This window comes from Camelus dromedarius, chromosome 25 (assembly GCF_036321535.1).
Source record: "Camelus dromedarius isolate mCamDro1 chromosome 25, mCamDro1.pat, whole genome shotgun sequence".
NCBI lineage: Eukaryota > Metazoa > Chordata > Mammalia > Artiodactyla > Camelidae > Camelus > Camelus dromedarius.
In genome coordinates, this window is record NC_087460.1 from 641903 (window position 1) to 669137 (window position 27235).

At 62.7% G+C, this 27235-nt stretch overlaps 1 protein-coding gene across 17 annotated transcripts in view; it reads right to left on the minus strand.

The window, feature by feature from the left end:
- Positions 1 to 27235, minus strand: part of CACNA1C (calcium voltage-gated channel subunit alpha1 C) — a 435322-nt gene that overhangs the window by 36328 nt on the left and 371759 nt on the right. For 7 of the 17 annotated variants that reach the window (XM_064478856.1, XM_064478850.1, XM_064478854.1 and 4 more), the window contains exons 22-30: positions 24528 to 24634; positions 22308 to 22395; positions 21728 to 21835; positions 20903 to 20955; positions 20461 to 20607; positions 18993 to 19194; positions 17525 to 17683; positions 17132 to 17242; positions 8450 to 8533 (exon numbers count right to left, since the gene is read on the minus strand). In XM_064478856.1, the coding sequence (XP_064334926.1) occupies positions 8450 to 8533; positions 17132 to 17242; positions 17525 to 17683; positions 18993 to 19194; positions 20461 to 20607; positions 20903 to 20955; positions 21728 to 21835; positions 22308 to 22395; positions 24528 to 24634 (1059 nt within the window). Of the gene's footprint in view, positions 1 to 8449; positions 8534 to 9002; positions 9087 to 17131; positions 17243 to 17524; positions 17684 to 18992; positions 19195 to 20460; positions 20608 to 20902; positions 20956 to 21727; positions 21836 to 22307; positions 22396 to 24527; positions 24635 to 27235 lie in introns of all 17 variants that reach the window. The other 10 variants (XM_064478845.1, XM_064478843.1, XM_064478841.1 and 7 more) reach the window with 2 other exon arrangements.

A 27235-nucleotide genomic window follows, 5' to 3' on the forward strand; every position in this document is an offset into this window, starting at 1 on the left:
CAGCAGGTTGCAGGTGTCCTCTCTTGGGAATGGTGGAGATGCAGGGTGAGGCAAGGGGAGGGTCGGGACACCTCTCTGGCCACTTATGGAATACGTTCTAGATCTGTCTCTGCCTCCTGGGGGTCACCAGCTGCCAGGTGGACCCTCATGCCTGGAGGGTGTGGGGTCTCTGGGGTTTGGCTAGCAGGCCGAGATAGAACACGGAGACACACACACACGCACGCATGCACACGGAGGAAGTTCCAGGCTGGGCGAGTGCTTGTGCCCCGTGCAGACACGTGAGGAGCTCCAGGTTTCTGGGACATCAGCCGGGAGGGGCATGAGGGTGGCCAGAGGTGCGTCTACACCAGCTTTGGTGCTGGGGCGCAGGGCAGCGGGCCCCAAGGGCTTGGTCCCTCACCCCTCTTAGATCCACCCTGGAAACCATCAACGCTGCCATTACTGCCATGAGCCCTGGGCACATGCTCCAAGGTCTTCTGGATCAACCCCATCCTGAATGAGACCAGGATAGAGGTGATTAGAGGACCCACCTGGGTCATCTGGCCCAGCTAAATTAACCCCCGGCCATTAAACAATGAAAACTGCTTATTTTATTTTACTTCTTAAACACTCAGAAGCCTTCCTTTGGGATTTTTAAATGTCTCAGTTGGACAGGGAGTCAGGAGGCGCCCTGCAGGCCGTGGTGGGAGGGAGGATGGGGGCCTCTGGGGTTCCTGTGTGGCGTCCCCCAGCCCAGGGCTCAGTGGCTCTCCAGAGAGCCTCACTTTGGGAGAATCTGGACACTCCTGGGTCGGTTTTCTTCTTGGGCCTTAAGCCCCCTCTTCAGAGGGTGCCCGTGCAGGGCTGCCTGTCAGCCTCTTGCAGGAATCTGTTCTTACGTGAGGAGCTACACTTAGAAGATCCACGGTCCCCAAAGTAACTCGGCACCAGAAAAAGCCAGAGAGCAACCCGGAGTGATTTCTAAGTGGGCCAACGTGAAGAGGCCCGCCCCACAGCCCTGCCCTCGGAGAACCCCGTCTGCTGACACCCCCAGGTACCCTGGGTGGCCGTCCGTCGTTGGCGTCCTTGCCTGCTGCTTGGCGTCCCCTGAGCTAGGAGGGAGACAGGGCAGCTGCACCTTTGGCCCAGAGACGGTTCTGGGACCCCCAGAACCGGGGTTTGAGGAACCCCTGAGCATTAGTCAGTTCTACTTTTGGAGCCAAATCCAGGCTCAGTCGGGAGCCTGGGGAATTCACGTGCCGTCCACCTCCGACCCTTTCTCGGACCTGCTCCCAGGGCCCCCGAGCAGCTTACGGTTTCTCACCTGCCGTCTTCCTGGGGAGGAAGGGGCGTAAGGACCCCTGTGCACGCGGGCACCCTCCCGCACCCCCCGCAGCGAGCGAGGGACGTTGCCGTGCCCCCATCGTGGCGCTCGGTGGAGGTAGATCCAGCGCCGTGTCCGATACGGTGAGCGTGGAGCCCATTCTGTGCTGCCAACCCTTTCACCCTTGTTTTCTAAGGATCTGGTCACTTTGAGGGGTTGAGGATGTGCAGACAGCTAATTTGTCCATGCAGTTGGTAGAAACGGAACGAGGCTGCTCTGCCTCTGAGAGGCAGCGGGGAGCGTTTTCAGAGTCCACGCTGGTGGCTCCGGCTGACAGGCCATGGGCAGCTGCGGGGACGGCCCTCCTCCCGCACTGGGCGCACGGCCGCAGCGCACCCTGCGGTACAACCGGCGAAGACCAGCGCGGCTCCGGGCGGCCAGCGGACGTTGTCTGCAGAACTGCCTCCCTGAACCCAGCTCAGGACCTGAGGAGAAGCCTCCCCTCAGTGGATAGAAGCTTTGCTTCCAGAACTTACTCACGGCTCCTCTTCACTGGGGTCCCCTCCCCAGACCTCGTGGAGGAGGGGACACCGGCAGCCGGAGAGAGGGTCCTCCAAGATGGAGTGGGTCTTCCCAGGAGGACGGATGTGAGAACCGGTGGGATTTCCCAGCGGTTAACACGACGGGGTCTCTCTGGAGAACTGAAGTTGTTGGAAAGCAGCTCCTCACCACGTGAAGAAGGGCCTACGTCCTCCTTCGCTTCTCCCTCTTCCTCCTCCTCCTCTTCTTCCCCCTCCTCCTCCTCGTCCTTCTTGTGTAGCCAGGAGGCTAGGACCACTGGGGATGGAGGGCCAGGTAGCCCTCGAGAGGTGGACGTCGAGGCTGGAATACCCCAGCGAGTTGTCTTCCAGGACCTTCTCCCGTGGTCAGGAGGTCAGAGAGAATTCTGGAGCAACATAAGCCACTGCTGTGCCTCCTAAACGCGCTGGCTTTGAGAAGCAGATGTCCCCGACTCCCTCCAGGGAAGGCCGAGTGGTGCACAGCTCCACAGACTAGGGCGCCCGGCCCCACGGCTGCCCTGAGACAGTGGCGGCAACGTCTGGACGCTGAAACTCCGTCTCCCTCTGAACCACGAGTCAAGATCAACGTCACCGGAGTGAGTCTTGGCTGCCCTTCTACAGAAACTTTCCTTTTTTTTTAAAAGAAAAATCTTGTCCAGAACCTAGGGAGTGGATCTGATTTAAATTCCATTCCAAATCACCTGAAGATCTGAGTCCAGCTGACGCCCCCCCCCGGACTACCCCCCACCCAAGCCCTGCTTCTCTGCTTTGACTGTCTCTAAGCTTATCTCAATTTGATCTGCAAGACAGGATGGCGAGTCCAGCGGTGAGCACGTCCTGGTACCGTGGGGAGACCCCGGCGGACCTGGGGTGGAGGGTAAGCACCAGCAGGTGCCCGTGGAGAGCTGGGAATGGCCGAGTCGGCGGCGTCCAGAGACGCCTGGCAGCACGGCCGGCAGCCAGCATGTGCACTTTTCCTCTTAGCTCTCCTTCCCAGCAGGAGAAACGGGTGCCCTGGGGACAGGAGTGCGGTCCTGTGGCTGCGCAGGGGCTGGGAGATGCCACATCTCAGCACCCCAGGGGTGGCTGCGGGAAAGGGGCTTTAAGGAGCCCAAAGTAAAATCTGCTTTAAATGGCATGGGTTTTAAGGTCGCAGGAAACGCTTCCTCGCGCGAGAGACGCAAGGTTGCAATAAGCACAGTCAACTGGGATCCATTCGCGCAGAGGGCGGGGCCCCTGGCCTTCAGATTCCGGGGCAAGTGGGGGGGGGGGTCAAGTGCAAAGTTCTTCACTGACCATGTTGGCCTGGTATGAACGGGGAGGGGGGCCTGAGTCTGTGCAGGAGGAGGGTTGGAGAGGAAGGTGGGGGTGAGGAGGGGGGAGAGCTGGACGAGGAAGGGGGGGTGAGGAGGGGGGAGAGCTGGACGAGGAAGGTGGGGGTGAGGAGGGGGGAGCTGGACGAGGAAGGTGGGGGTGAGGAGGGGGGAGAGCTGGACGAGGAAGGTGGTGAGGAGGGGAGAGCTGGACGAGGAAGGTGGGGGTGAGGAGGGGGAGGGGGAGAGCTGGACGAGGAAGGTGGGGGTGAGGAGGGGGGAGCTGGACGAGGAAGGTGGGGGTGAGGAGGGGGAGGGGGAGAGCTGGACGAGGAAGGTGGGGGTGAGGAGGGGGGAGCTGGACGAGGAAGGTGGTGAGGAGGGGAGAGCTGGACGAGGAAGGTGGGGGTGAGGAGGGGGAGAGCTGGACGAGGAAGGTGGGGGTGAGGAGGGGGGAGCTGGACGAGGAACATGGGGGTGGGGGGGAGAGCTGGACGAGGAAGGTGGGGGTGAGGAGGGGAGAGCTGGACGAGGAAGGTGGGGGTGAGGAGGGGGGAGATGGGGCAGAAAAGGGCCGAGGGCCAGGCGAGGTCACCCCAAAGGTGCGAAGCTGGAAGGTGGGAGTGCAGCCCCTCCCCAGGCCCCCGTGTTGGAAGCCCCGGCATGCACCTGTGCTTCCAAAGCAAAACTCAAGCCAGAAGCGGAAGGAGGCTCTAGCCAGGAAGGAGAACCTTTGTGGTCACAGGCACCCCGGTGAAACGTCCCTTCAGAAGGTCCCTGGAAGGGGTCGGGAGGGCAGGTGCCGAGCAGGGGGGGCTCTCTCCGTGCCTGTGGCTGAGCTGAGACGTGGGCAGCCCGGCTTCCATCTCAGGAGTCACTACGTGATTCCCCTGTAGCTCGGTGGCCCCCGGGTGCTGTGACCTGCCAGAAGCTCGCACCCAACAGGACGGATTACCAGGATGGATAACAAAATCGCCAGGGTGGTTCCTTGGGACAATCTTCCTTGGGAAGGACAGTCATTCAAACAAATAACAAACAAAGAAACTCGTGAAGAATAAATGAATGGAATCAGCTCGTCAGGCGTGCTAACAGCATCAGAGAATCACTCCACACGGGGGGAGACGGGGGGACAAGTGAGCCTGAAGGACGGAGAAAAGGAGACAGCAAGACAGAGACTCAAGGGAACGGACAAACAAAAGCAGACGGCTCTCGGGGAAGAGCGAACGCTTTCTGGGGCCTTGCTGGCGGGTCTGAGCCCGCTGAGACCAGTGCTCCCACCTCCCCCACGACTCAGGGGACGTCCGAGGTCCCTCGGCTCAGATGCCCTCTGCAAACCTCCCCGGCATCTCGCTCAGCTGGGAACAAGGGAGGGCCCAGCTGCCCAACCAGGGTTCCCCCGACCTCAGACGTCCCCCCCGGACAGTCAGGTAGACGCGCCCACCTGCGCCCGGACCTCCTCACACAAACGTGCCCCCCCCCCCCAGCTGACACCAACTCCGTCCTCCTGCCTCTCGGCCGAACCGCACGGCACCCCGGGCACCCTTCTCGCGAGCCCACGTCCAGTCTGTCGGGAGGCGCTGTCAGGCCTCCTGTCACTTCAGGCTGGGAACCTGACCGTTTCCACCACTTCTGCAGCAGCACCCGCCCTCCCACCCGGAGGACTATGTTCCCCTTCCACGTGGTGTCCCGGCTTCCGCCCTTGACTCAAGTGGACGGCAAAGTGGTCCCCTGGTCACGGGGCACCTCTTCTGAAAAGGCCGGTGTCTCCCCTTCCTGCTCAGGTTAAGGCCCAAATCGGGTGCCCTCCCTGGTCCCCCATCTCCCCTCTGCCCTGTTCGTCCCCCCAAAGCTCCTCCCGGGGTGTCTTCCAGGGCAACGCCTCCCTTCCTCCACGCCTCTGCTTTGTTCAAAGTCACCTTCACAGATGCTCAGCACCCGCCGGCTCTGCTCCCAGCTGCTCCGACTCCCCCTACTTGACGGCGTTTTCCCCGAAGCGCTCAGCGGCTCCTCCCGGGCGGCAGGACCTCCCTGTTGTCTGTGCTCCTGTCGGGCTGTCCCCCTGCCTGAGTTTGCCAGCTGGCGCTCCGGGATGGGCTTGTCCCCTCCATGATGGGTCCCAGTGCCCGGCTCACAGAGCGGGGGTCTGACTTCGCTGGAGGAACACACAATGTTCCGGGAACCCCTGGGGAGTCCACTTCCTGGGGGGCACCAGAGCCTGGCAAAGGCGGGAGCGAGGGAGGCGTTTCAGGGGAGAGGCGTTTGAAGGTGGCAAACGTTTGCAGGGCAGGCGCATTCGGCAGGTGTGACAGCATCAGAGGTGAGGGAAAGGCCTCGCGGCTCCCTCTGAGGCCGGGACGGCGCGGCTGCCTGCGAGAGGAGGCCTTGCAACGACAGTAGGACTGGAGAGCGCGGGGAGGCCTGGAAGCGCCCTGGGCCTGACCTTGTCCTTGCGCCAGGGAGCGTCCAGACCCCCACGTTGCAGGCGGCCTGAAGTCAGAGCCGCACGGCGGAGGGTCCTGCCTCAGCTGAAGCATCGCTGCTCACACAACTTGTCCGCACGATCTGGCTGCCCTCGGGCGCAGGGCCACGTCCACTCTTGTGGGCAGGCCCGTAGAGCCTGAGTTCCGGGCAGTGGTCAGCGGGCCTGCTTCAATCTGGTTGGATCCGTCGGCTAAGAGTCCAGGTGCACCCCGGACGAGGGCTGGGCCGTCTGCGGGCGTCAGCGGTAAGGCCGTGTGACTGGCTGGAGACCAGCTGCTCCACTGTCGTCAGCAGGGGTTTGGAAGGAACGCCCTTTGCTCGGGTGCTTTACAGCTGGCGTGGGGTTTGTGAACAGAGGCCCCCGGCGCTGTCGCCCTCCACGCTCCCCAGACCGAGGAGGGCAGCAGGCCTCGAGCACATCCACAGGCCTGTCCAGCCTGTCCTCCTCTCCTGCCTTGGGTGGCGACACGTGTGTCCCCTCCGCCCAGAAGCCGTTGCCTGTGTGGGAGGGAGGGAGGGCCAGCGGAGCTGAGAGGCGGTCTCAGGGCACGTCCTCTGCGCTCTGTCACACTCACTGTCCCCGTGTTCTCACACACAGCCCGTCGGCGCGACTCTGCTCCAGCTCCTTAGTCTGGACACTGAAGAGCATCCCGGCGTGGGCGAGGGAGGGTGGGGGGAGCTGGAGGGGCTTCAAACCGTCAGGGGGCTGGTAGCTTTTTGTTTAGAAAATTAAGAAGCCTCCTGCGGTTATTTAAAATACAAACTGCCGAATGCGAGGGCTGAACAAATCCTGGCCGGTGGGAGCCACGGGAGGGGGACACGGGAGACGTGTCAGTCAGACAGCATCGGGGACAGAAGAGGCTGGACAGCGGCCCAGGGCGGGGGCTGGACCACACCAGGGGGCCTGGGGTCCAGCTGGGAGGCGGGGAGAGGCACTGCCACCCCAGCCTCACCTGCGGCGTCGGCAAAAGGGTTGAGAATTCTGGTCTGTGCAACTCACAGGGTAATTAGGGGCCACATGAGCCAGATTCAGCCCAGGCGAGCTGAACAGAAGCCGCTGTACAAACGGCGAGACGAGTCTGCGAGACGAGTCCCCGGGCTTCTCTTGTCCTGCACCCCGCCCCGACCAACAGCCACGTTCTGGGGTAGAAACTTCATCCTCTAGAAATTGTTTCCTTGTCTTGGTTCTTCTTTAAAGACAGTTTGCAAGTAAACAGCAGGTTGAGTGATGGCACGGGCCTGGCCGACAGTGAGAGCCCCGAAGGCCCCCCGACTGAGAGGTCCCCCGCCCTGGGGAGCAGCTGCCGTCACCCTCCTCCACCTCCCTGCCGTAATCTCTCTGGTGTTGATGCTCTTGGGGACCCTCGCTGTGCTCCCCCTGGACGTGGGGCTCACCCCTGCCCGACCCTGCCTCTCTCGCGGGTGCTCCTCAGGCCGGAAGGATACGTGCGTGTAGCTCAGGGGCCTGACAGTGCCTGGGAAACAGCCTGGGGCTCGTGCAGCCACACAGCAGGGGGCGGAGTAGGGTGAGGGCAGGGAGACATGGAGCACGAGGCCGAAGCTTGTTTTTTTTTGCGCTCTGATGATTTACTGAGAGGTCAAGGGAGAGTGTACACACACACACACACACACACACACACACACACAAATACACACACACCCCACAAGACAGAGACCACCTGGAGGCAGGGGGCAATCGGATCTGAGCTACAGGGTGAGCTGGGACGGGGAGCCTCCTCCCAGTGTCCGTCTGCTGGAGGGGAGCAGACGGGGCTTCTGATCAGGGGAATCAAGGGAGAAAATACCGTCAGTTCAACTAATCGACAGCAAAATACAGGTGAAGGGGGAGGGGTGGGTGAGGACGCTGGGGAGATGGCAGGGGTCGGGGCAGCTGTGAACCAACGCCTCAGATCTGTTATTCAATGGTTCAGCGCATCAGAGTGTGCAAACATCACCAAGTCTCTTAACCAAGAAAAATAATGGCAAAAACCTCAACAACACATGATAAGGACCAACCGCGAGAGAGTTTGCCTACAGGTAAAGAGAGAAGGGTTAACATGCCAGGTAACAGAGTCGAGTGCAGGGCTGGGAGGGGCTGTATAGGAGGAGGCAGCTCCCGGGCCAGTGCAGGAGGCCTCGGAGTGGGTATGGGGCTCTGCCTGAGACCAGAAGCCGGGGCAGTGTGGAGAGGGCTGGGGACAGGAGGGCCAGGCAGGGGCGAGGCCGCTTCTCCGGGCAGGTACAGGTGGGAGTGGGGACAGCCTGGAAAGGCCCTTGGGGGGCCACCCCACCACCCGCTCTGGGGCCTCCTCGGAGGAGGGGCCGGGCGGCAGCGGCCCTTTCGGTGGCGTCAGTACCCGGGCTGAGCGCGTGGGCCTGCTCCGACCCTGCGCTGCGTGTGAGGCCTCCTGCTGGGGATGGAGGTGGTGGGAAGGGCTGGGCCCCCGCCCCAGCGTCTGCCCAGGAGCTGTAAATGCCCCTCCAGCGTCTTCCTCCAGGGTCCCAGGGCTGCGTCCTCCTATACAGGGTGAGTCATGCCAGGCAGATCGTAAAGGGGGAGAGAAAAGGGTTCAGCAGTCAGAACTCAAAAGGAGAGGGTCCTAGCTCGTTCCAAAAGGTAAAAACATTACATAAAAAAATTCAAAATAAAGCAACAAGAAAATAACTTCTTTAAACCAATGTAAACAAACAAGAGTAACTCGGTGGAGGTCAGGAGCTGGGAGGGGGTCGGAGGAAGCGGGGGCAGCGAGCGGCGGAGCAGGCACGGCGTCGCGGGGGACGCCGGTACTTACGTTTACCTCGGTGATCGCTATATCAACAATGCTACCCACAACAATCAAGGCGTCAAACGTGTTCCATGCATCACAGAAATAGTGCTGCATGGGCGAGGAGCCGGGGTGGGGAGCGGAGGAGGACCGACAACGGAGAGAAACAAAACAAGAGGAGGAGGGAGATGAAAAAAAAAAAAAGCATGGAAGAAAGGAGAGGAGAGAAAAAAATGAGAAAAGAAAGAGGTTATGTGGGCGTACTGGACTCCTTCTTACCACTCACAGCTCTGGAGGCACAGACCTGGGCACCTGGCGCTGGCAGAGGCCTGACAAAAGCTGGGTTAGTGGGGGCCGCGGGCGGGCGCCCTGGAGGAGGGGGCCCCGGCCACACCCTGGCCCGGCCCCGTGGCGGGCAGACCGGGGACGGGGGGGCTCACTTTTCCCTAGGACGGCGCAGGTTCGAGAGGAAGCATGACTGGAGGGGGTAAAACAGGAAACCAAAACATAAACCAAAGGAGGAAAGAGAGGGGGTCACAGAGGAGGTGGAGAGGAGGGTCCTGGGCAGAGTCATACTCACATTCGTCTCACTGAGAATGACGTCAATTACGCTGCCAATTACGATGAGGAAGTCAAAGACATTCCAGGGGTCACTAAAGTAACCCTGCACAGGGAGGGGTGGCAGGGCGGGGATTGAAAAGCAGCGTTAGAGGGACAGGAACAGAGCTCGGCACCAAAGAACCGCCGTCAGGCGCCACCGCGGCCGCTGGAGCTCCAAGCGGGAGGGGAGACGTCCAACCCGGCCCTGCCATCCGGACCCTCCCTCCAGACCCATCCCCCTCACCGCCCTCCTGCGAGTGGCCCTTCCTGCTTCACGGGGCTGGACCACCGTGTCCTCCAGCATCTCCGTCAGGAGGGAGGGAGGGAACACAGGGCGTGGCGCTTAGAGGGGTGGTCTCGGAGGGTGGCCAGGCCCCTGCGCTCAGGGGTGACTCACGCGACGCCCGCAATAACTCGGGGCCGGGTCATTAGCACAGTGTCTACGACCAGGCGGGCTCGATGCAGAGGGCGTCAGGGCCACGCCTGCGCCTGGACGGGCACCCAGCCCCGGGTGTGCCCCATGCTTCCGGCAAGGGCTTTCCTGACGGAAAGGAGGCAGAGGTCAGGCCAGTCCTAAGGCCTGGTTGCGTGGGAGGTGACCCTAGACAGTGTCTCGGAAGCCCCTCCCCCAGGTCCTCCCCCCGCACCACCACGCTGACTCAGGGGCCTGCTGAAATGCCACCCAAGAGAATGAGTTCTCACAGCCTTCCTGCGGGCTGGGTGGGGGTCTCGGCGACAGGCACCCCAGGAAGGGTGTGGAGGAGGGATCCTGGCACCAGGGTTCTGATTCCACCCCTTTATCCTGCCCACGCAGACTTGGTTTATTTTACACCCTATTTGGGGAAGGGAACAGATGAGTATTTTGGAAGGCTGTCTGAAGTGCTTGGACAACTGGTTGACCAATTGTCCCATTCCCACGAGGGTTCCCGGAGTCCTGGGCGGGTGGACTCCCTGCGGAGGAGGGGGGTTCCTGGGTGTGGACCATGTGCAGGGGTCAGAGAGCCCCACGCTGTGACCACACGGACACACACTTGGTGCAGGGGCCCCAGGAGCCAGGCCTCCACACTCCCTGTGGGTGGCCGGCGAGGGCCCAGCCCCGGAGCATTTGTCTTCTTTAAGAAAGGACATCTGCCCCTTCGGCTTTTCGAGGAATATTCTGCAGAGCGGGCAAGACAGGGCTGGGCTCCCAGGAGGAGGAATTCTGAGGTTGGCGGGGGGGTGACAAAGCACTCAGGGTCTCTCCCCAGCCCTGCCTTTTAATTTCTGGCTCTCGGGAGCCCGTGTGCCCCCAGGTCTCCCAGCCCGGCCCCCTCAGAGGGGTCACGAGACATGGTCCTGGGGCTGTAGCCTAGTGTGGGAGGCCAGGTCACAGGGACAGGGACTCAGCTCCCAGGAATTTCTGCCAAGAGAAAGGAGAAACCCCACCATGGAGACTCCGGGTAGCCAGACAGGGGAGCAGAGGTTGGCCAGGGTGGGGCTGAGGTGAGGGTCACTTGAAATCATGGCTTCCTGCTGGCTTCCAGAGTGCTTCTCTGAACATCCCAGAGCCTTTGCGGCTGAGGGAGCCCACTCTCCCAGTCAGGTCACGGGCTGAGAGCGGGAAACATCTGGCCCCCTCCGAGGTCCTCCCTCCGCACCACAGGGCACACGGGGTGCCAATTCTGAGGGCGGGATGGGGGCAGAGAGTGAAGACCTCAAATGAACTACAACATGCGTGTGTTTTAAAGCCAGGGCGTGGAGAACCCTGGGGGGCTGCCTCGCCGTAGGAATGCCGCCTTTGTGGGTAGAGCTATTTCGGAAGGGAAGGCCGTGGGCCAAGGAAGAGAAAGGAGAGAAACAGGAGCCGGAGTGGAGTCCAGGAGCGCTCAGCATAGCCTAGAAAACGCGGTAATGGAACGTTATTTGGGTCTAGGGTTGGGAGAGAGAGGACGGATGGTCTCGGTGCTCCAGGGAGGAGGCGGCGTTGGACTTTGTTCGCCCACCAGAGTCCTGAAATAAATGTTGAGTTGGCCTCGGTCTGCGACGTGGCTGGGGGGGAGGCAGGGAGGAAGGGGCAGGACGGACACAGAGGTTAGCCAGCCGGCGAGCCCAGGGAGGAGCCGGACCTCGAGGGACGCTGCAGCCCCACCCTGCTTTACTGGTCCCCTGCCCTCGGGCTCCTCTGTGCTCGAGAAACAGGACAGCCAGCTCCTCTGGGACCGCCGCCTCCCCACCCTCCAGGGCCGGCCTCTGTCGGGCTGGCTGGCCCTGCAGCTGGGACGAGGCCCAGGCCTCACCGTGCCCCACGCAGGCTGTGCTGCTGGAGGCGTCTGGCGGAGCTCCCTGACAGTGGGACGCGGCCTGCGGGCCCAGGGCCAGGGCCTCCATGGGCCGGGCCAGAGGAGGTTTACACGTGGCCAAACAGGGCGGGGCTGACAGGTTCCCTTTAAGAGGCAGCTCCCCCTGACCCGTCCACCCCCTTCCTGCCCCTCTGTCCCATGAGTCCGCCCATCCTCCCAGCTGGACCATGACCTCCCCAAGTCCCTTCCTCCCGCCCGGTCCACACCCTCTCCCAGAAAAAGCTGACATCCTCCACGTAGGTCACAGGTTGTCGGGTCCCCAAGTGGACGGGGCCTGGGAGGAAGATGTTTCCTACACTCTCTGGAGTGCGAGAGCCCAGTGTCCCCTCTCTCTCTCTCTCTCTCTCTCTCACACACACAAACACACACCTGTCTCTGCCCATCTCCTCGTGTGCTGGAACCCACTGGTGATACTGGTTTCGAGGGGTGTGATGGAGGAAGGACAGCAGGGAAAAATCATACACTTTTCCTCTTAAGAAATCAGTCTGACCTGGAGCCAGGCTATACCTGTCTCTCCTTTCCCAGATGGGAGGGGAGGAGCCAGGTCAGGGAAAGGGATCTCGAGGCTCTCTCCGAAGTGGCAAACCAAACCTCTCAGTGTCCAGCTCCTCAGAGCCAGGCAGGGCTGACCAGCCGGGGGGACGGAGTTTCGGGGCTGGAGGCCTTTCCCTCGCCATCCTTAACCCCGCAGGATGCGCGGATGCCAGCCTCCGGAGGTCTCGTGTGCGTCCATGTGGGCTGGTGGGAGCTGCTCCCTCCTTGGGAATAATCCCGTCTCCCAAGGACGCGGCCCCTCGGCTCACTGGCCGCCGTGGCAGAGAAGATGTGGGCCAAGCTGGTACCGGCCTCAGCACATCGTTGTCGGGAAGGACAGACGCTGCCCGGGCGTCGTGGGGTGCATCTCACATGCACGGGGATTTTGGCCTTTCCTCCCTTGTGGATTATCTGAGCCCTGATTCGCTCCATCCCTGGAGCTATTGCAAGCTGGAGGGGGTGGTGCAGTGGTTGAGGCCGTGATCCCCAGAGGCAGGGTGTCTGGGTTCAAGTCCTACCTCTGGCACTTAATGGCTGAGTAACCTTGGGCAAGTAACCCCCTTCTCTGTGCCTCAGTTTCCCCACCCAGAACAGGGGGTAGCGGTGAGAATTAAACGGGGCGACACAGGTGCAGTGCCTGGACCCGCAGGAAGGTGCCAGGGAGCCCCAGCGATGCACGGTTGCCTAGAGCCGATCTGCCCCTCTCCTGGGGAAGCAGGTCCAGAGGCGCAGTTCTGGGGAAGGCACAGCCCGTGTGTGTGGAAGGAGGAGGGCGGAAGGTCACGGCTCCAGAACCCTGTCTCATCCTGAGTCCTGGTGGGGGGACTGCTGCTGTCCTCAGGCTCTTGAAGGAAATCCGGCTTCGTTTCGAGCAAGTGTTCCTGCCTCGATCTTGCCAAACTCAGGTTCACCCTGACAGTTAACCGCCAGGTTCTTGGAAGCCACCCCCTCCCGGGGGAGACCCAGGTCCCTCTTCCTCGGGCGGAGGGCTGGGAAGGGAGCAGCGGGCTGCCTGGAGGGCCCAAGAGCAGGACTGCAGAGGGGAGGCTCCAGGCACCCACCCTGGCACCTGAATTCGGGACCCTCAGCCCCTTCGCTGCCCTGAGCGAGGTCTCCCAGGTCTTCTCAGAGGCAACGTAAGCTTCAAAACAGGAAGGTGTGGAGAAGGGTCCACGGACTCCGGCGCCCAGGGCTGGGCTGCCTGTTCTCAGGCCTTTGGAGGCGGCAGTCACTCTGCTGCCATCACTTGCTTTCTTCCCTGTCCCTCCCGCCCGTCTTCCTGATCTGCCCCTGACGGGTCCAGTAGAGGAAGCAAAGGGGCACGGGGAGCTGATCCGGAAGTTTTTCCTGGCCCCCGGGAGAGAGGCCGACTCTGACTTTGTCGGGGTCTCTGCCCCAAGATGTTTCCTTCCAGGGACACATGGGCCCCCGGGAGGGACGTGGGGGACTGGCTGAGACTGGACGCGGAGCTGCTGGAAGGAGACAGAGGGTGGGGAGGGAGGGGAGGCGGAGAGGAACTTCAGAGACGCGGGGAGGAACAGGTGGGCAGGGCTGGGTGGGAAAAGCCCCTGAAGGTGGAGAGCAGAGAGGAGGGACCACACGCAGGGCAGGAGGCGGGAGGTGGGGAGAAGGGAGGGCAGGGGGCCTCCAAGAGACTCTGCAGGTGAAGCTGGAGGGAGGCGGTCAGTGCCCCAGGGTGGCTGGAGGATGTGGTCGTGTGAGGAGGGCGGTTTGCCAGAGGGAAGCCAGATGCTGGATCAGCAAGGAAAGAAGGTTCTGGAAGAGCTGATGGGGCGGGCGGAGCAATCAGCTGCAGGGTTTCTTGGCTGGAGACTGTGCTCTCCCGGGAGGCTCCCATACCCCCACCTCCTCACCCAGCTCCCCCTCCACCCACCCAGCCCTCGTCTGTCCCTTTGCCACCAGCCCCGTGGGAAGAAGTCAGCTGTGACGACTCCTTCTGCCTGACCGTGCCCTCCAGCAATCCCCACCCGTGTCAGGGCCAAGAGTCCTTCTCAAGAGAGAAAACCGTCCCTGGGACTGCAGAGAAGACTTTGCTCTGGGGGCTGGGGGCCGGGGGGCCCTGCGCTGGACAAACAGAGCTGGAAACAAGAGCGACGTGCCCTGGTGCTCGGCAGGTCTGAGGCCGGCGCTCAGCTCAGACCTCCAAGGCGCAGAGCCCATGGGCCTGGCCCAGCCCCCAGCCCAGTGCTGACCAGCGGGGCTGCCCCTCCTGGGGCGAAGCCTGAGCAGGGCCGGCCTGATGCCTCTGATGACCTGGTGGCATCTGACACCAGGCTCATCCCTCGCTCCCGGCCCAGTGCGGTGCCGGGGGCTGTGGTGGACTCCTCGGACGTCAGGCCGAGGGAGGGGCAGCTGGTCCTCTGTCAGTGGCGGCTGTCCTGCCCACCTCACCGCCTTTCGGCCTCTCTGCTCGCTCGGAAGCAGCCAAGGCTACGTGCCCTCTTTCCTAAAGATAACAGGGGCTCCAAAAAGCGCCCCAAACAGGGAAGACATGGTGTTGGCAGAACTTCTGCTCACCATCAGCTGGCACTGTGAAGTCCTCTGTCTGGGGCAGGTGGCAGGGGCCACCGCCCCTGGCAGTTAGGAGGGCAGGGCCAGGACACCGGGGGGGACCCAGGCTGGGGAAACGCAGGGCGGTTGGATTCAGGGCAGGGATTTGCTGGAGTAAACCTATCCCACGGCGAGGAAAGCGGGAACGAAAAGACCCAGTGAACGTCAATCCCCACGAAGCCAACGAAAGAACCACAAACTGACCGACTGACCACCCAACCACGGAGACCGAGGGATGGAGGAGGCCACGCAGGGGCAACCTCAGTCCCTGCTTAGGGGCAGTGTCAGCCTTCTGTGTCCTCACTGCCTGCCTGTCCTCGCTCAGCACGCCTGCAGGTGCAAACACACCCCCAACACAAATGCACCATCCCGCCGGGGACCGGAGGGGTGCAGAGCAGGACCCCGGCGGGTGGTGACACGCAGACGCCGTTCCGCACCGCAGGCCACCGTGAGGAGCTGCCATTTGAGGACAGATCAGCTGGATTCTCCCACCAGAGCTCCAGGCGGTTTCCGGTGTGGTGTTCCACCCAGAGGTTTTGGGGATGCCTTTCCTGGAGTCTCATCCTTAATGAGGATCCCGGAACACGGCTCTCTCCCTACTGGTCACCGTCCTTAGGCAGCCAGGCCAGTGACTTCCGCACTTCAGGGTATTCCCAGAAAAGGTCCATTTCCCTTCTCTTCACGCCACAGGCCCTGCAGGCGGCAGGTGTGAAAGGTACGTGGCCCCAGGGCGGCTTGCTTGCTTCTCCAGGAAAAGTCTCTGTTTTACCCAGTCTTCTTGCAATAGGAAGCTAGGGATGGAGAAGTCGGGGCACCGTGCAGGGTGTCAGGGTTCCCGGGTCTGCAGGGTTTTGGGGGTGCTTTCCAGGTGGAGGCCCCAGCAGGTGTCACTCCCTTTCGCTTCGTAAGGCAGCTTTGCCGTTCGCCCAGTGCAGCTCCTGTGCTCAGGAGGCCTGACTCCAGAAGCCCCTGCAGGGCCTTGCAGGCTGCACCAGGCATCACCAGAGACACAGCGGCGTCAACTGCAGAGGGATCTGAACCATGTGTCTCACGAGGCTGAGTGACGACGATGCTGGTTCCCTCCTGAAGAGGACGTCTGAGACTGGAGCCCAGCCCAGCGACGGCCCCGCCTCCCCCGCCTGGCCGGCCACGCTGCCATGGGCAGAACAGGACTGCAGGGCCCCACGGAAGGTGGCCAGGGACATTTGGAAGTCTTCCCTGCCCCTAAACGGGACCAGGCTTGGAAGGCGACGTGAGAAAGGGTGTGTTTGCTGCCCTGGAGGCGGTCGGAATCCACAGCTACTGTCACCCGATGACGCACATTAGGCGTCTCAGTCTCTGAAGACGAGCCAGGATCTTGACGTGAGAGGAAGACTCTGCGCTGTGATTCGGCCTGTCTTGGCTTTGAGTCCCTCGAAGGCTGCTTCCCTCTTTCTGGAAAGCCAAACAGAACACTCGGTGGAGAGACGCCTGCCGACAGCCTGGTGGGGCGGCAAATGCAGCGACCACAGCACCCGATGCCCTGGATGCCGCCCCCGGCTCTGCCTCTGAAAGACGGCGTGGCTAACACGACACGTGACTGCGCTGAGCTCTGCTCCCTCTTCCCTGAGACGCGGAGGCCAGCACAGGGCTCCACGGCGTCTGCGGGCTGCCTGCAGTGAGCGGGCAGTGCCCCGTGTTCTGAGACGTGTGGGTTGAACGTGAGCTCGAGGAGGACGGAGAGGATCTCTTCAGTGAGCAGGGCTGCAGCCGCCACGGAGCCTCGTCCTGCCCCAGCTGGTCAGGGCATCACCATCCGGAGGGAGCGGAACGGATGGTCAGGGACCCTTGCTGTCAGGGACCTGCTGACTGTGCGGCCCCGGGGAAGAACCCGTGTCGGCAGAGAGAGCTCACCCTCCTGGAACCAGAGCCTTCCTCCTCGTCGCCTTGAAGCTGCAGCGGCCACAGCGCCGTGTGACCCTCCCTCAGGGCAGCTGCCCAGTTCCCAGCGGGGGCCGTGGCTCCCGCCCATCTTCAGGGGCCAAGACGGACAGTGCTGCTCACACCGGTTCCTCCCCCGTCATCGGGAAGCATGGCCGGGGTTGGGGGCACAGATAATCCAAGTGACCGGGAATCAGCTGCCTCCCGGCCTCACTCAGCCAGCGGCTCTCACCTTCTCCCAAACTCTTCCTAGAACTGCTGACAAGGAGCAAACAGACGCGTGCAGACAGACGCCTGCGGGTCTGCCCTGCACTGGAAGGGCCCTGAGGGCGGCCCGGAGGCCTCCAGAGGCAGGAACACCCAGCCTGGAGCAGATGCACCCTGGCTGAGCTTTTACAGCAAGACCACTAGTCTGTGCGGCCTGGGGGGTCTGGGGACCGGGCCTGAGAGGTTTGGTTTCCAGTTCCTTCTAGACGGTGTGCGGGGCCAGGACAGGGACAGGGTGAGAGTGGGGGGGGGGGGCACTGAACCTCCCTGGGAGGCGGCTTTGCTCAGGCGGGAACTGTTCCCTGTGTACCAGCCGTGGTCCGGACCACGGGCTGAGATTCGACTTCAAGGAGTCGGCCTGGTTCACCTCCCACAGGGCGAGGATCTGGACGTCTGTCGCCCGGGAAGATGCCCCCGCCCTGCGGCCCCACCTCCCCTGACCGGCTGTGCGGCAGCCTGGGGCCGGACCCGGGCCTACCTTGGGCTTGAAGGCGATGAGCTTGAGAAGCATCTCCACTGTGAAGAGGCCGGTGAAGAGCATGTTCAGGACGTTCATGGCGATTTTGAACAGGCAGCTCTGCCCGTAGTGCTGGGGGAGGGGGGACGGAGAGGTGGGCAGGGCCGCCCTGCTCCTCGCCCCCCTCCCACAGGCCGGCCTCCAACCAGGCCTGGAGGCTGTCCACACCCCCGGGCGGTCAGGTGGACACAGGGAACCCGCCTGCCGTCCCTCGACTGTCCCCGAAATTGTAGGCGAGCGGAGGGCCGCGCTCCCGCTCTGCTCAGGGGGCAGCTTCACGGGGTCTCCCAGCCTCCCTGAGACGGTCCGGCCCCGCAGGTGCGCCTCTGCCCTCCGCCTCCCTCCGGGACTGACCTGCATGGCCAGGCAGATGGTGTTGAGCAGGATGAGGACGAACATCAGGTACTCGAAGTAGGTGGAGTTGACCACGTACCACACCTTGTACTGGTGCTGGTTCTTGGGGATGTACCTCCGCAGGGGCCGGGCCTTCAGGGCGTACTCCACGCACTGCCGCTGGGGAGAAAGGGGGGTTAGGGGCCTGGGCGGTGGGGGGAGGGGGCGGGGATGGGAGGTGCACGTAGGAGGAGCTGCACGTGCGGGGGTCTCTGCGGGTCGGAGGAGTCACCTACGGCTTCAGCTCCCCTACAGGGCTGAGATGTTGCGTGGGCTTTATTTGGCTTTTCTGTCACCCCGTGACCGAGGAGAGGCTGTCTCCAGTCAGCCTCCCTCTCAAGACGCAGTCAAGGGGTCTGTGTCTCTTTTTCTCTGACTTGGTGATGCCCGCTGCGCCGAGGACTCACGGCGGCATTTGACAGCTGCTTGCTGACTGACTGCTGGTCGGCCTTCTCACGGATTACTTCCAGGGGCACCTCTGTCCTCAGCTTTCCTCTCTGTCCTAAGCCGGCCTTCCCCCACTCACCAGCACCCACAGATGAGGAGACAGAGCTCTCAGTTGGGGGGGGGGGATCTGCGCTAAGCCCATCCCACATCCTTTCTCCTGTGGGGCCCAGATTCCCAGACCAGGAGCTGGCGTCGCTCCAGCTCCTGCCTTGCACTCGGCCTCTGCATCTGGTCTCTAAGCCCGACCGACTCTACCTCCTCCTGCCCACTCCGTTTCCACTCCCATCAACCTGGTAGTGGATCAGGGTCTAACTGCCTCTCGTCTACACTTCCTAACTGGCCTCCTTCCTCCCTGCCTTCCTTACAGTCCACAGTCCACACAGTGGCCAGGAGGGTGGGCCTAACCCAAGGGGCTGACACAAAGCCCACGAGGGGTCCGCTCCTCCCTAAGCAGAGCTTGGTCCCCCCAGGGCGGGATGTGTTTCCCATGGACCTCGGCGGGCGGGAGCCTGGTGAGGGGTCTGGTTCTGGCGTCTGCAGGCCTCAGGCCCTACACCTCGGTCCTCGCTCCCCGAGCAGAACTCGGCCCACTGCTGGCTTCCTCCTGAAGCCTTTCCTGCCCCACCTCGTGCACAGGCCTCTGTGTCTCATTTAAGACACGAACAGTGGTTTCCAAAGTGTTCTCCCCCTCCCCCAAAACCTCCAGAACCTCCCAGCCTCAGTCTGGTTTCCTTCCTCTCATCAGAGGTGCCCGCCCGCCCAGGCCTGTCCTGGCTCGCGGGCTTCCACGTGCGACTCGGGATTCGGGAGCCTCCTTAAGTGCCTGTCGGACTAGCACGGTGGCGTCTGCGGCACTGGGGCCGGCGGGGCTGCAGTCCCTCTGCCCCGGCGTCTCCGGGAGACGGAGCCCCATCCTCTCTCTCGGGGGCCCGGCCGCAGCTCTGCCCCCGGCCCCTCGACCCCCACCCCGGGGGGGGGCTACCTGGTTCTTGTCCAGCTCGCAGTTCTTGTACTCCTGCTCCCCCTGCTCCTGGAAGGTGACGATGACGAAGCCCACGAATATGTTCATCATGAAGAAGGCGATGATGATGATGTAGATGATGAAGAAGACGGAGATCTCCACGCGGTAGTTGTAGATGGGGCCCTTGTCCTCCGTGTGGGAGTCGATGGAGCGGTACAGCAGCCTGGGGGAGGCAGGCCCGCGGAGGGCGGGGGGCTGAGAACAGCTCTGAGCTGAGGGCCAGGAGACCTGGGTCAAGTCCCAGCTCTGCCACTTACTGCCTGTGTGGCTCAGGCAAACCACTCCACCTCTCTGAGCCTCAGACTCCCCATCTGTAAGACGGAGACGGTAATCCCGGACTTCCCCACCTGGCAGGGCAGTTGGTGTAACGTCTACGAGGGTGTTTGGAAACCGTCAAGAACCATCTAAATGCAACACGAGTCATTTCGGCACTGGTTTCAAATACTGGAAATTTTGGCAAATATTGAAACAGCTCCGCAAATCTGCAGACTCAGAGGATGTTACGTGAATGTGAAATAAATCTGAGAGCAAATATCAATTTGGATACAAACACTTGGTGAAAACGGCCCAGGCTCACTCAGTTCATCCCCAAGGGCTCGGTTTACAGGCGGGGGCTCGCGTGCGCCCTGCACCTGGGCCTGAGCCACGTGCCCGTGGTGCTGGCTTCTCCAGTGGACGGACCCCCCCCCCCCCCACCGCCTGCTGCTCTGCACGGCGTCTGGCTGTTCTCCGGGTGCTCTCGGCATTTCACCCCTCAATAACCGTGCCTCCCGCCCAGGAGCCACATGCCATCGTTGGCTTAGGAATGCCTGGGATTTTCTGACTTTGAGACAATTGTGTCACTGGGAGACGTGGGGGTGTGGGGCAAGCAGGTGTCTGTACAGAGACATCGGGACCCCAGATGGACAAGCCAGGTGGAGGTGACGCAGTGGAAAGGCCACCCAGGCTGGTCCAGGCCTGCCGGCACTGCCTCTGCTGCAACTTGGACCCAGGCTTCCTTCCCTCTCGGACTCCCCACCACCGTAAACACAGACTAGGCTTCCTCTGAGGACACGGGGCAGCGTCCAACAGCACCCTGACCCCCTCAGTGCACGCTGGGAGCAGCGGCCTTGAGTCCTGTGGTGACCCAGGGGCCCACACCTGGAGAAGCCCTCACCCCCACTGCCGGATGCCACAAGGGTGATGCCAGATGCCCCATCACGGCAGCTGACCCTCAGTTGGGAAGAGGAGCTAAAATGAGCTCCTTTTTGGCTGAAGTTCCAAAAAGTTAACATTTTTCAGAAAAAGAAGTTGTGTTTCAGTGGTGACCTGCCCACACACTGCCTGGGGGGGCACAGAGAAGTGCGTTTCCTGGGAAGGACGGTGGGGCGTCAGTACCGCTGAGGGGATGCGGGGAGGCCAGCGCCGTGGCCGTGACCTGCATACTCACTCTGGCCACCCCTCAAAGGTGGAGACGGTGAACAGGGCCATCATGGCGGCCAGAACGTTGTCGAAGTCAAACTTGCTGTTCTCCCAGCTGCGGGGCTGGACGATGGGGTGGTCAACCTCCCCGTCCTTGTACGTGATGTAGTTCCCCCTGAGAGAGGGAGGCAGGGATGAGTCTGGGGTCTCCTGTCTGCCCCCTGTCTGACCCAAACGTGACTCCTGGCTTGGGGGTGGGGTGGGACTGGCTAAGCTTCAGCCCACAGTGCTGGCCACCGGGAGGAGTGTCAGGGCAGCACGTCCAGGCATGACCTCACGTGTTCCATCAGTGGGACCACGTAACCCACGGGTGAAGTCCAGCCGCCAGTGCTGTCCAGCCCTCCCCTCAGGCCGAGCCACCAACCGCCCAGAGTCCCACGTCCGCGCTGGCTGTCCCCAGCCGCTCTCACCTGCACTCCGCCTCCGTCTGCTTGGAGCTGTCGGAACAGGTGTAGAGCTTGCCCTGGAAGGAGGAGGCACAAAGTGACGGAGATGCTCTGCGATCAAGGCGCCGGTCAGGACTGCTCAGTGATCGTCCCTGCAGCCCGGCTCTGTGCTGGGGTCTCGGGACAAAAGTGAAGGGAGAGCAGCGCCCAGGTGGGGAGTCAGGACCCACAATGCAGCCAGTCAGAAACACCCCTGGGGCCGCGGGGGCTCAATACCCCGGAGGCTGGGCCCCCAGAAAAGGCTGCGGAGGGAGAGGGAGCGGCAGGGCTTGGGGCTGAATTTGGGGGAGAAATCAGGGCAGGTTTATGTGGTGGGGGTTGGGGTGGTGCTCCAAATGGAGGAGAGAGGGCAGAAGGAAAGGAGCGGGGCGGGAGCGGGGCGGGACCGGGGCAGACCAGGCTCTGAGCGTGGTGGGCAGTCAACTCGGTGCTGCTGGTCACCGGGAGCCGTGGGGCGGGGGGTGGGGGTTTGGGCAGGTGACTGACCCGGGGGTTCTGGGGGAGGAGAACCCCTCTCCCTTTCTCACTAGCAGGGAGGGCCGGGGTCTCCGTGGACCAGAGGCTGCTGCCTCCACGCTGGGCCTCCTCCTGTCTGAGAACCAGGACTCTGGTCTGGGAACTAGTTCTCTGGTCAGAACTGGTTTTGGTCCGGGAACCAGTCCTCCTCTGGTCTGGGGGCCGGGAGGCGGCCGTGGTACAGGCTACACACTGTCCCCTCTGCGTCCCCTCTGCGTCCGGCTCCGGGGATGCTCCGGGAGGGAAGGGCCTCAGGTGGGAGGTGAGCCCTACCTTGAAGAGCTGGACCCCGATGCAGGCGAACATGAACTGGAGCAGCGTGGTGACGATCACGATGTTCCCGATGGTGCGGATGGCCACGAACACGCACTGCACCACGTGCTGAGGGCGGACAGCCGCGGTTCAGGGGGCCTCGCCGGGCTGAGCCCCTTGGCCACGAGCCTCTCTGCCCCAGCGGGGGAGTCCCTCAGAGGCCACGCGCCTTCCCAGGGCCACAGGGCGAGGGAGCCCGTGGGAACCCACGGCCCTCTGGGCTCTAGGTGACCACAGGGACAAAAGCCTGCCAACTCCCCGTGTCCCGGGGGCAGGAGTGCAGGGGCCTCGTCACCACGTGGGGCCTGGGGTGCGTGTGGGTCCCCTCTGGCAGAGGCTTCGCTGTGACTGTGGGCGGCTGCCTCTGCCGGTGGTCCGTGCATCACGGAGCCAGGACCTGACGTGGGGCCACGGTGCAGGCAGGAGGGTCCCGGCCATTTCCGCCTCCCACCCACCCCTTGCTCAGGCAGCTCCCACTGGCCCGCAGCCCCGGCCGCGTTCACCGCTTGCCTGTCAGGTGGGCCCCGCCCGCCCAGCTCACCTTCAGCCCCTTGGCCCTGTTGATGGCCCGGAGGGGCCTGAGCACCCTGAGGACCCGCAGGATCTTCACCACATTGATGGCGCTGGACCTGGGGAGAGGGCGGGCAGTGTGAGTCTCTCCTGCGTCCGGTGCAGTGAGCGAGGGAGTGGTGAGGGGTCCTGGCAGGAACCCAGGCAGACTGGTGAAACGGGACATCTGCTCTGGACTTTGCAGCCCTGGGACCATTTTCAACTCCCACCTCCCGCCCGTCGGAACCTGGAGCCGGCTGGGGCCCCGGGACTTCCTTGCTGGTGAGCAAATCATGTGAAAGGCGTTTCCCACGTGTGCTAGCAGTTTGACGTGCCCCTCGAGGGCACGTGTAGCGCCCAGGAGATCTGGGGGAGGCGAGCCGGCTGCTGAGGACGCATGTCCTGCCTTGCTGAGCCCTAATGTCCACATCTGTAAAATGGGACAGTTATCACCCCATGAGGATGGTGGCAGGATTAACTGAGAAGACGCACACGACCGGTCGAGCAGTGTGTTGTGAACTGAATCCGGGTGGCTTTCTCATCGTGGACTTGAAGCAACACTACAGAAATGGCGGGGCTCCAGGCAGGGAAGGTCTGGGGTGCTCACCTCCACATAGTCCCAGGCAGCTGCCCATCACATGCACGCGTCACACCCACTCTGCACACCCACACCAGCAGCAGTGCCTCCAACAGGACAGGCCCACAGGCTGGTGCCGGGGCTCCGCCCGCCCTGCAGGGAGCACTGGCCACTGCCGGCGTCCAGGGGCAAGGAGGCTGCACCCACCCCCTAGCCATCTGACAGAGACGTCCTCTCAAGCCTGCAGAGGGCCCTTCCCTTCCTTGGGCCCTAAAACACGAGGGGCGTCAGCAAGAGCGGACTTCACTCCTCCCGAGGTCAGCGTGATGTGCGCGCGAGGGGCCGGGGGGGAGGTCCCGATTCCTCTGGTTTGTGGCTCTCTTATTGCAAAGGACGCGGGGCCTTCGGGTCCCTCCCAGCATCTCAGGGACAGTGGGAGGGAGGCAAAGGTCAGGCTGAGGGGGTCCTTGGTTCAGGTTAGGAGAGGTTTAGTGTGTTTTTCACATTCTCTTTCATTACAGGGCATTACAAGACAGTGAATACAGCTCCCTGTGCTGTGCAGAAGGACCTTGTTGTTTACCTGTCTTTTATGTAATAGTTTGTATCTGCTAATCCCAAATGCTTAATTTATCCCTCCCCTGCCTTATGCCTATAAAACTGAATCTCTCTGCTGCATACCAGCAACTAACGCAACATTGCAAAGCAACTTCAGTAAAAAATAAAGCATAAAGGAAAAGTGATGGGGTGGCAATGCTGGGCTTAGAATCCAGACTGCAGGCTCCCAGGAGGAGTTTGGGGTCAAGCAATCGGTGATCACAGGAAAGGGTCTCACTCCTAACGTCCCCTCTCTGCTCCTTCCAGGCCGACACTGGAAGCAGCCTTGGGATGGAGCCCTGTGTGACCAGGGCCAAGTCCCAGTTTTCCTGTCTGGGACTAAACGGGGGTTAACAGTGCCGGCCCTGCCAGCCTGGTGGTTCCGTGCGGGTCAGAGAAGACAGTGCACAGAAAGTCGTTTCACATTAAAGTGGAGGGTTCACGTTAGCAGCTGCTGGAATTCGGAAGAAACTAGCTGTCAGACCCTTTTGAGCCTGAGCAAGCTGACAGCCTTGGCTTTGGGCGGCATCACCCAGAGAGCCCTCAGGACCCTAAGACCCTGCTGCGCCCAGACCAGCTGCGTCACAACTCTGGGGCAGGGATCCCGGCCAATGGCCTTTTTTCAAAGCTGCTCAGGAGGTCCCCGGTGCAGCCGACTGAGAACCAGCGATTCCCTCTCCTTCCCTCTCCCAGCAGGTGCTGGGGCTGGAGACGGGACGGGGGCAGGCGGCGGGTGGAGCCCAGGCTGGCCAGGCCCATGACAGGCCCTCGGAGCTGAGGGCAGCCAGGGCCCTGGGCACGCGGAGCCGGAGGAGACGCTGCTCCCACCGTACTCCGGCAGGACTGAGACACTGTCAGACCCCTGCCAAGCGTCACCCCACGGAGGACATGGACACCGGAAGTCAAAGCCCCCGGGGAGGCCCCATCCGTTGTACTCAGTCACCCTGCCACTGTGCAGGCAGGCCCCCCAGGCCCCCGGCCGCCTCCTCTGACACCTGCTCCTAGTTCACGCCCCCTCGTGGGCCTAGGAGCCCCACTCACTGGATGCCGAAGGAGATGAGGGACACGCTGACCACCAGCAGGTCAAGGATGTTGAAGTAGTTCCGGCAGAAGGAGCCCTTGTGCAGGAAGGCCCCGTAGGCGGTCATCTGGGGAGGCACAGGGAGGCGCAGCGTGAGCAGCCCCCGTCCCTGGGGCCCTCGCCCCGCCCTCCCTCCCGCAGCACCCCCGCCAGGGCCCGGGTGAAGAGCAGGGAGGTGGTGGAGGGCTGGGGGCAGGCAGGCCAGAGGAGGGGGACGCAGTGCCAGGAGAAGGCTCTGCCAAAGACTGTCCTCCTCACAGCTGCCAGACTCCTCCGTCCTGTACCTGCAGCCCTCTCAAGGCCCCCCGTCCCCCGATTTCCCACCGTCCCTGGTCACACGTCCGTGGCTCCAGCCCGAGAGGCACTTTGCTGACGCTGTCTCAACCAGGTGTCCCCGGAAGCTCATGTCCCCACCTCCTTTCCAGATTCCCTCCCCGCTCCAGGCCCACCTAGGACCGGGCGTCTGGGGGAAGGAGGGGCATGACCAGTGCGGGGACCAGCCAGCTGGTTCCCTAAGACTCTCCTGGTTTAGCACTGAAAGCCCCAGGCAGCCCGCCAGCCCCGGGCAAACTCGGACAGTCGGCTATGCTGCTGCCCAGTGAGAAGCTCCTCCAAAAAGCCTGGCAGTTAGCGCCTGTCCACGTCCCAGCCCCGCGCACGGCCAAGCACCCAGAGCTGTGTGTCCAGAGGGGCCGTGGGCGCCACGGGAGGGCACAGCTCTGAGCCAGGCTGCCTGAGTCCGAATCCCACCCCACCGGGTTTTGTTTGTGTGCCTAGAGCAAGTGAGCCAGCTTCCTGCAACTTATCTGAGGAACGGGGTCCTGACAGCTTCTCCCCGGGAGGGCGGCGAGCGCCCGCTGTGAGGCCCTGTGGACAACACCCTGCCCAGGGCGAGCCCCACACAAGGCGGGCTTCACTGCGGAGAGCTGTGCGTGGCCGGGGGCTTGGGCGTGAGCCTGGGGTGCCGCGTGCTCTACGTATGAAGCAGCGTCCTCTTCCCTGCGGACGTGGGAACCGCAAGAAAGCCCCCTGGAGACCAAGAGGGGACCTCGCCGGGGTGGGGGCTGACTGTCCTGGACTTGCTGTCACCAGCCCCTCAGGGCTTGGCCTAGAGCCGCTGTGGATGCCGCACGGACAACTTTCTGGTCTCGCTGGCGTGAACCGAGGGCCAGTGGGTTTCCAGGGGAAGGGATGGAAGGCCACAGGCTGGGAAGCAACAGCCAAGGGGAAAATTCGGAGTCAACAGCTGAGAGCCTGGGAGTGGCTTCCTGACCACCTGGGGTCCAGTTTATCTCTTTGGAATCAGAGCATGCCTGGGGCAGCTTGTCCGCACAGCGATTCAAAAGCAAACACAGGGGGAAACCGGCAAAAATAGCTTTTGCAACCTAATTCTGCCCACTTAGCTCCTGCAGGAGGGGTCCCGGGGGCTTGGGCACCTGTGTCCTGCAACAGTTTCCAGAAGTGGGTGGATTATATAAAGGGCCACGGGGAACAGCGTTGGAGAGCTCTTCCGAAGGCCTGCCATCTGGAGGGCCGCTGCCCTGTGTCTCAGTGAGCGGACCTGGGCGGCCCCATGGTTCGCGTTAACCTGAAGGCTGGAGCCTGCCCGCCACCCAGCGCTCAGACTTGGAGGAGCGCTGGGCCTGGTGCCCCAACGCGGCTCGCGTGGGCACGGTGAGGACACTGATCTCCAGCAGGGCCGTCCGCAGAGGGAAAGTGTCCTGGGACATCGGCTCAGAGGGGCTCAGAGAGGCCCTCTGCCCTGACTTAGGGGTCAACAGTCCTGAGTGTGTGTGTGTGTGTCTGTGCGTGTTGCGTGTGTGTGTGTGTAGGGGCGCCTGCCCAGGCAGGGCCAGAGGAAGACTGGCTATAGGACAGACGGCAAGTGGACCCCAGGAAGACGGGGCATTTATTGGAAAGTTACCTGTGGCATCCAGGCCGTCAGCAGAGGCTGGGCTCGGACCCAGTGCAGTGCCGCCCGCACCCTGTCTGCTGGTTGCCACCCCTCATCCTGCTCCTAAAGTTCTAACCTTTGCCCGGGGAAAGCCTCACTGGGAGGGAGAAGGAGTGGGCAGGGCAGGAATCCCCTCCATCCAGCCACCATCTCTCCAGGCAGCACTTCTGCTCACTAAATGTGTCTTATCTTCTGTAATTTCTACTCCTGGGTCCTGGCCCCACTGCTCCGACCTCCATGGGACACAGCCCCTGGCACCGTTCAGGACAACCGCCGTGGCCCCACAAGCCTTTCCTCTGACAGCAAAACATGCCCAGGTCTCTTGGCTGTCCCTGCCCCCAAGCGCCCCCTGGACAGTGGTCACCCGCCATGGCAGGAGTTGGGACCTGGAGGGAGGAGGTGCAGGGGCCCCCGGGGCTGGGCTCTCCTTAGAAGCACAGTCAGCAAAGCAGGTGACGAGGGAGGGAGGGCGGGCCCGAAGGTCTCGCCAGGGCGGGACTTGTGGAGACACTCGGAGCTCTGGGGAGTCTGAGCCGGGCGGGGTTTTGGGTGAGTGAGCTCCCTGCGTCTGAGGTCAGGAAAGGGTGTCCACGCAGCCCCGGGAGTGAGTCGGGGGGTCAGACCCACCCGCCCGGAGTCGGGGAGAAAGCCGAGAAACCCTCCCGGTTTACTCTTGGTTCACGCCTGGTTTGCTGGAACCAGGGGGTCTGGACA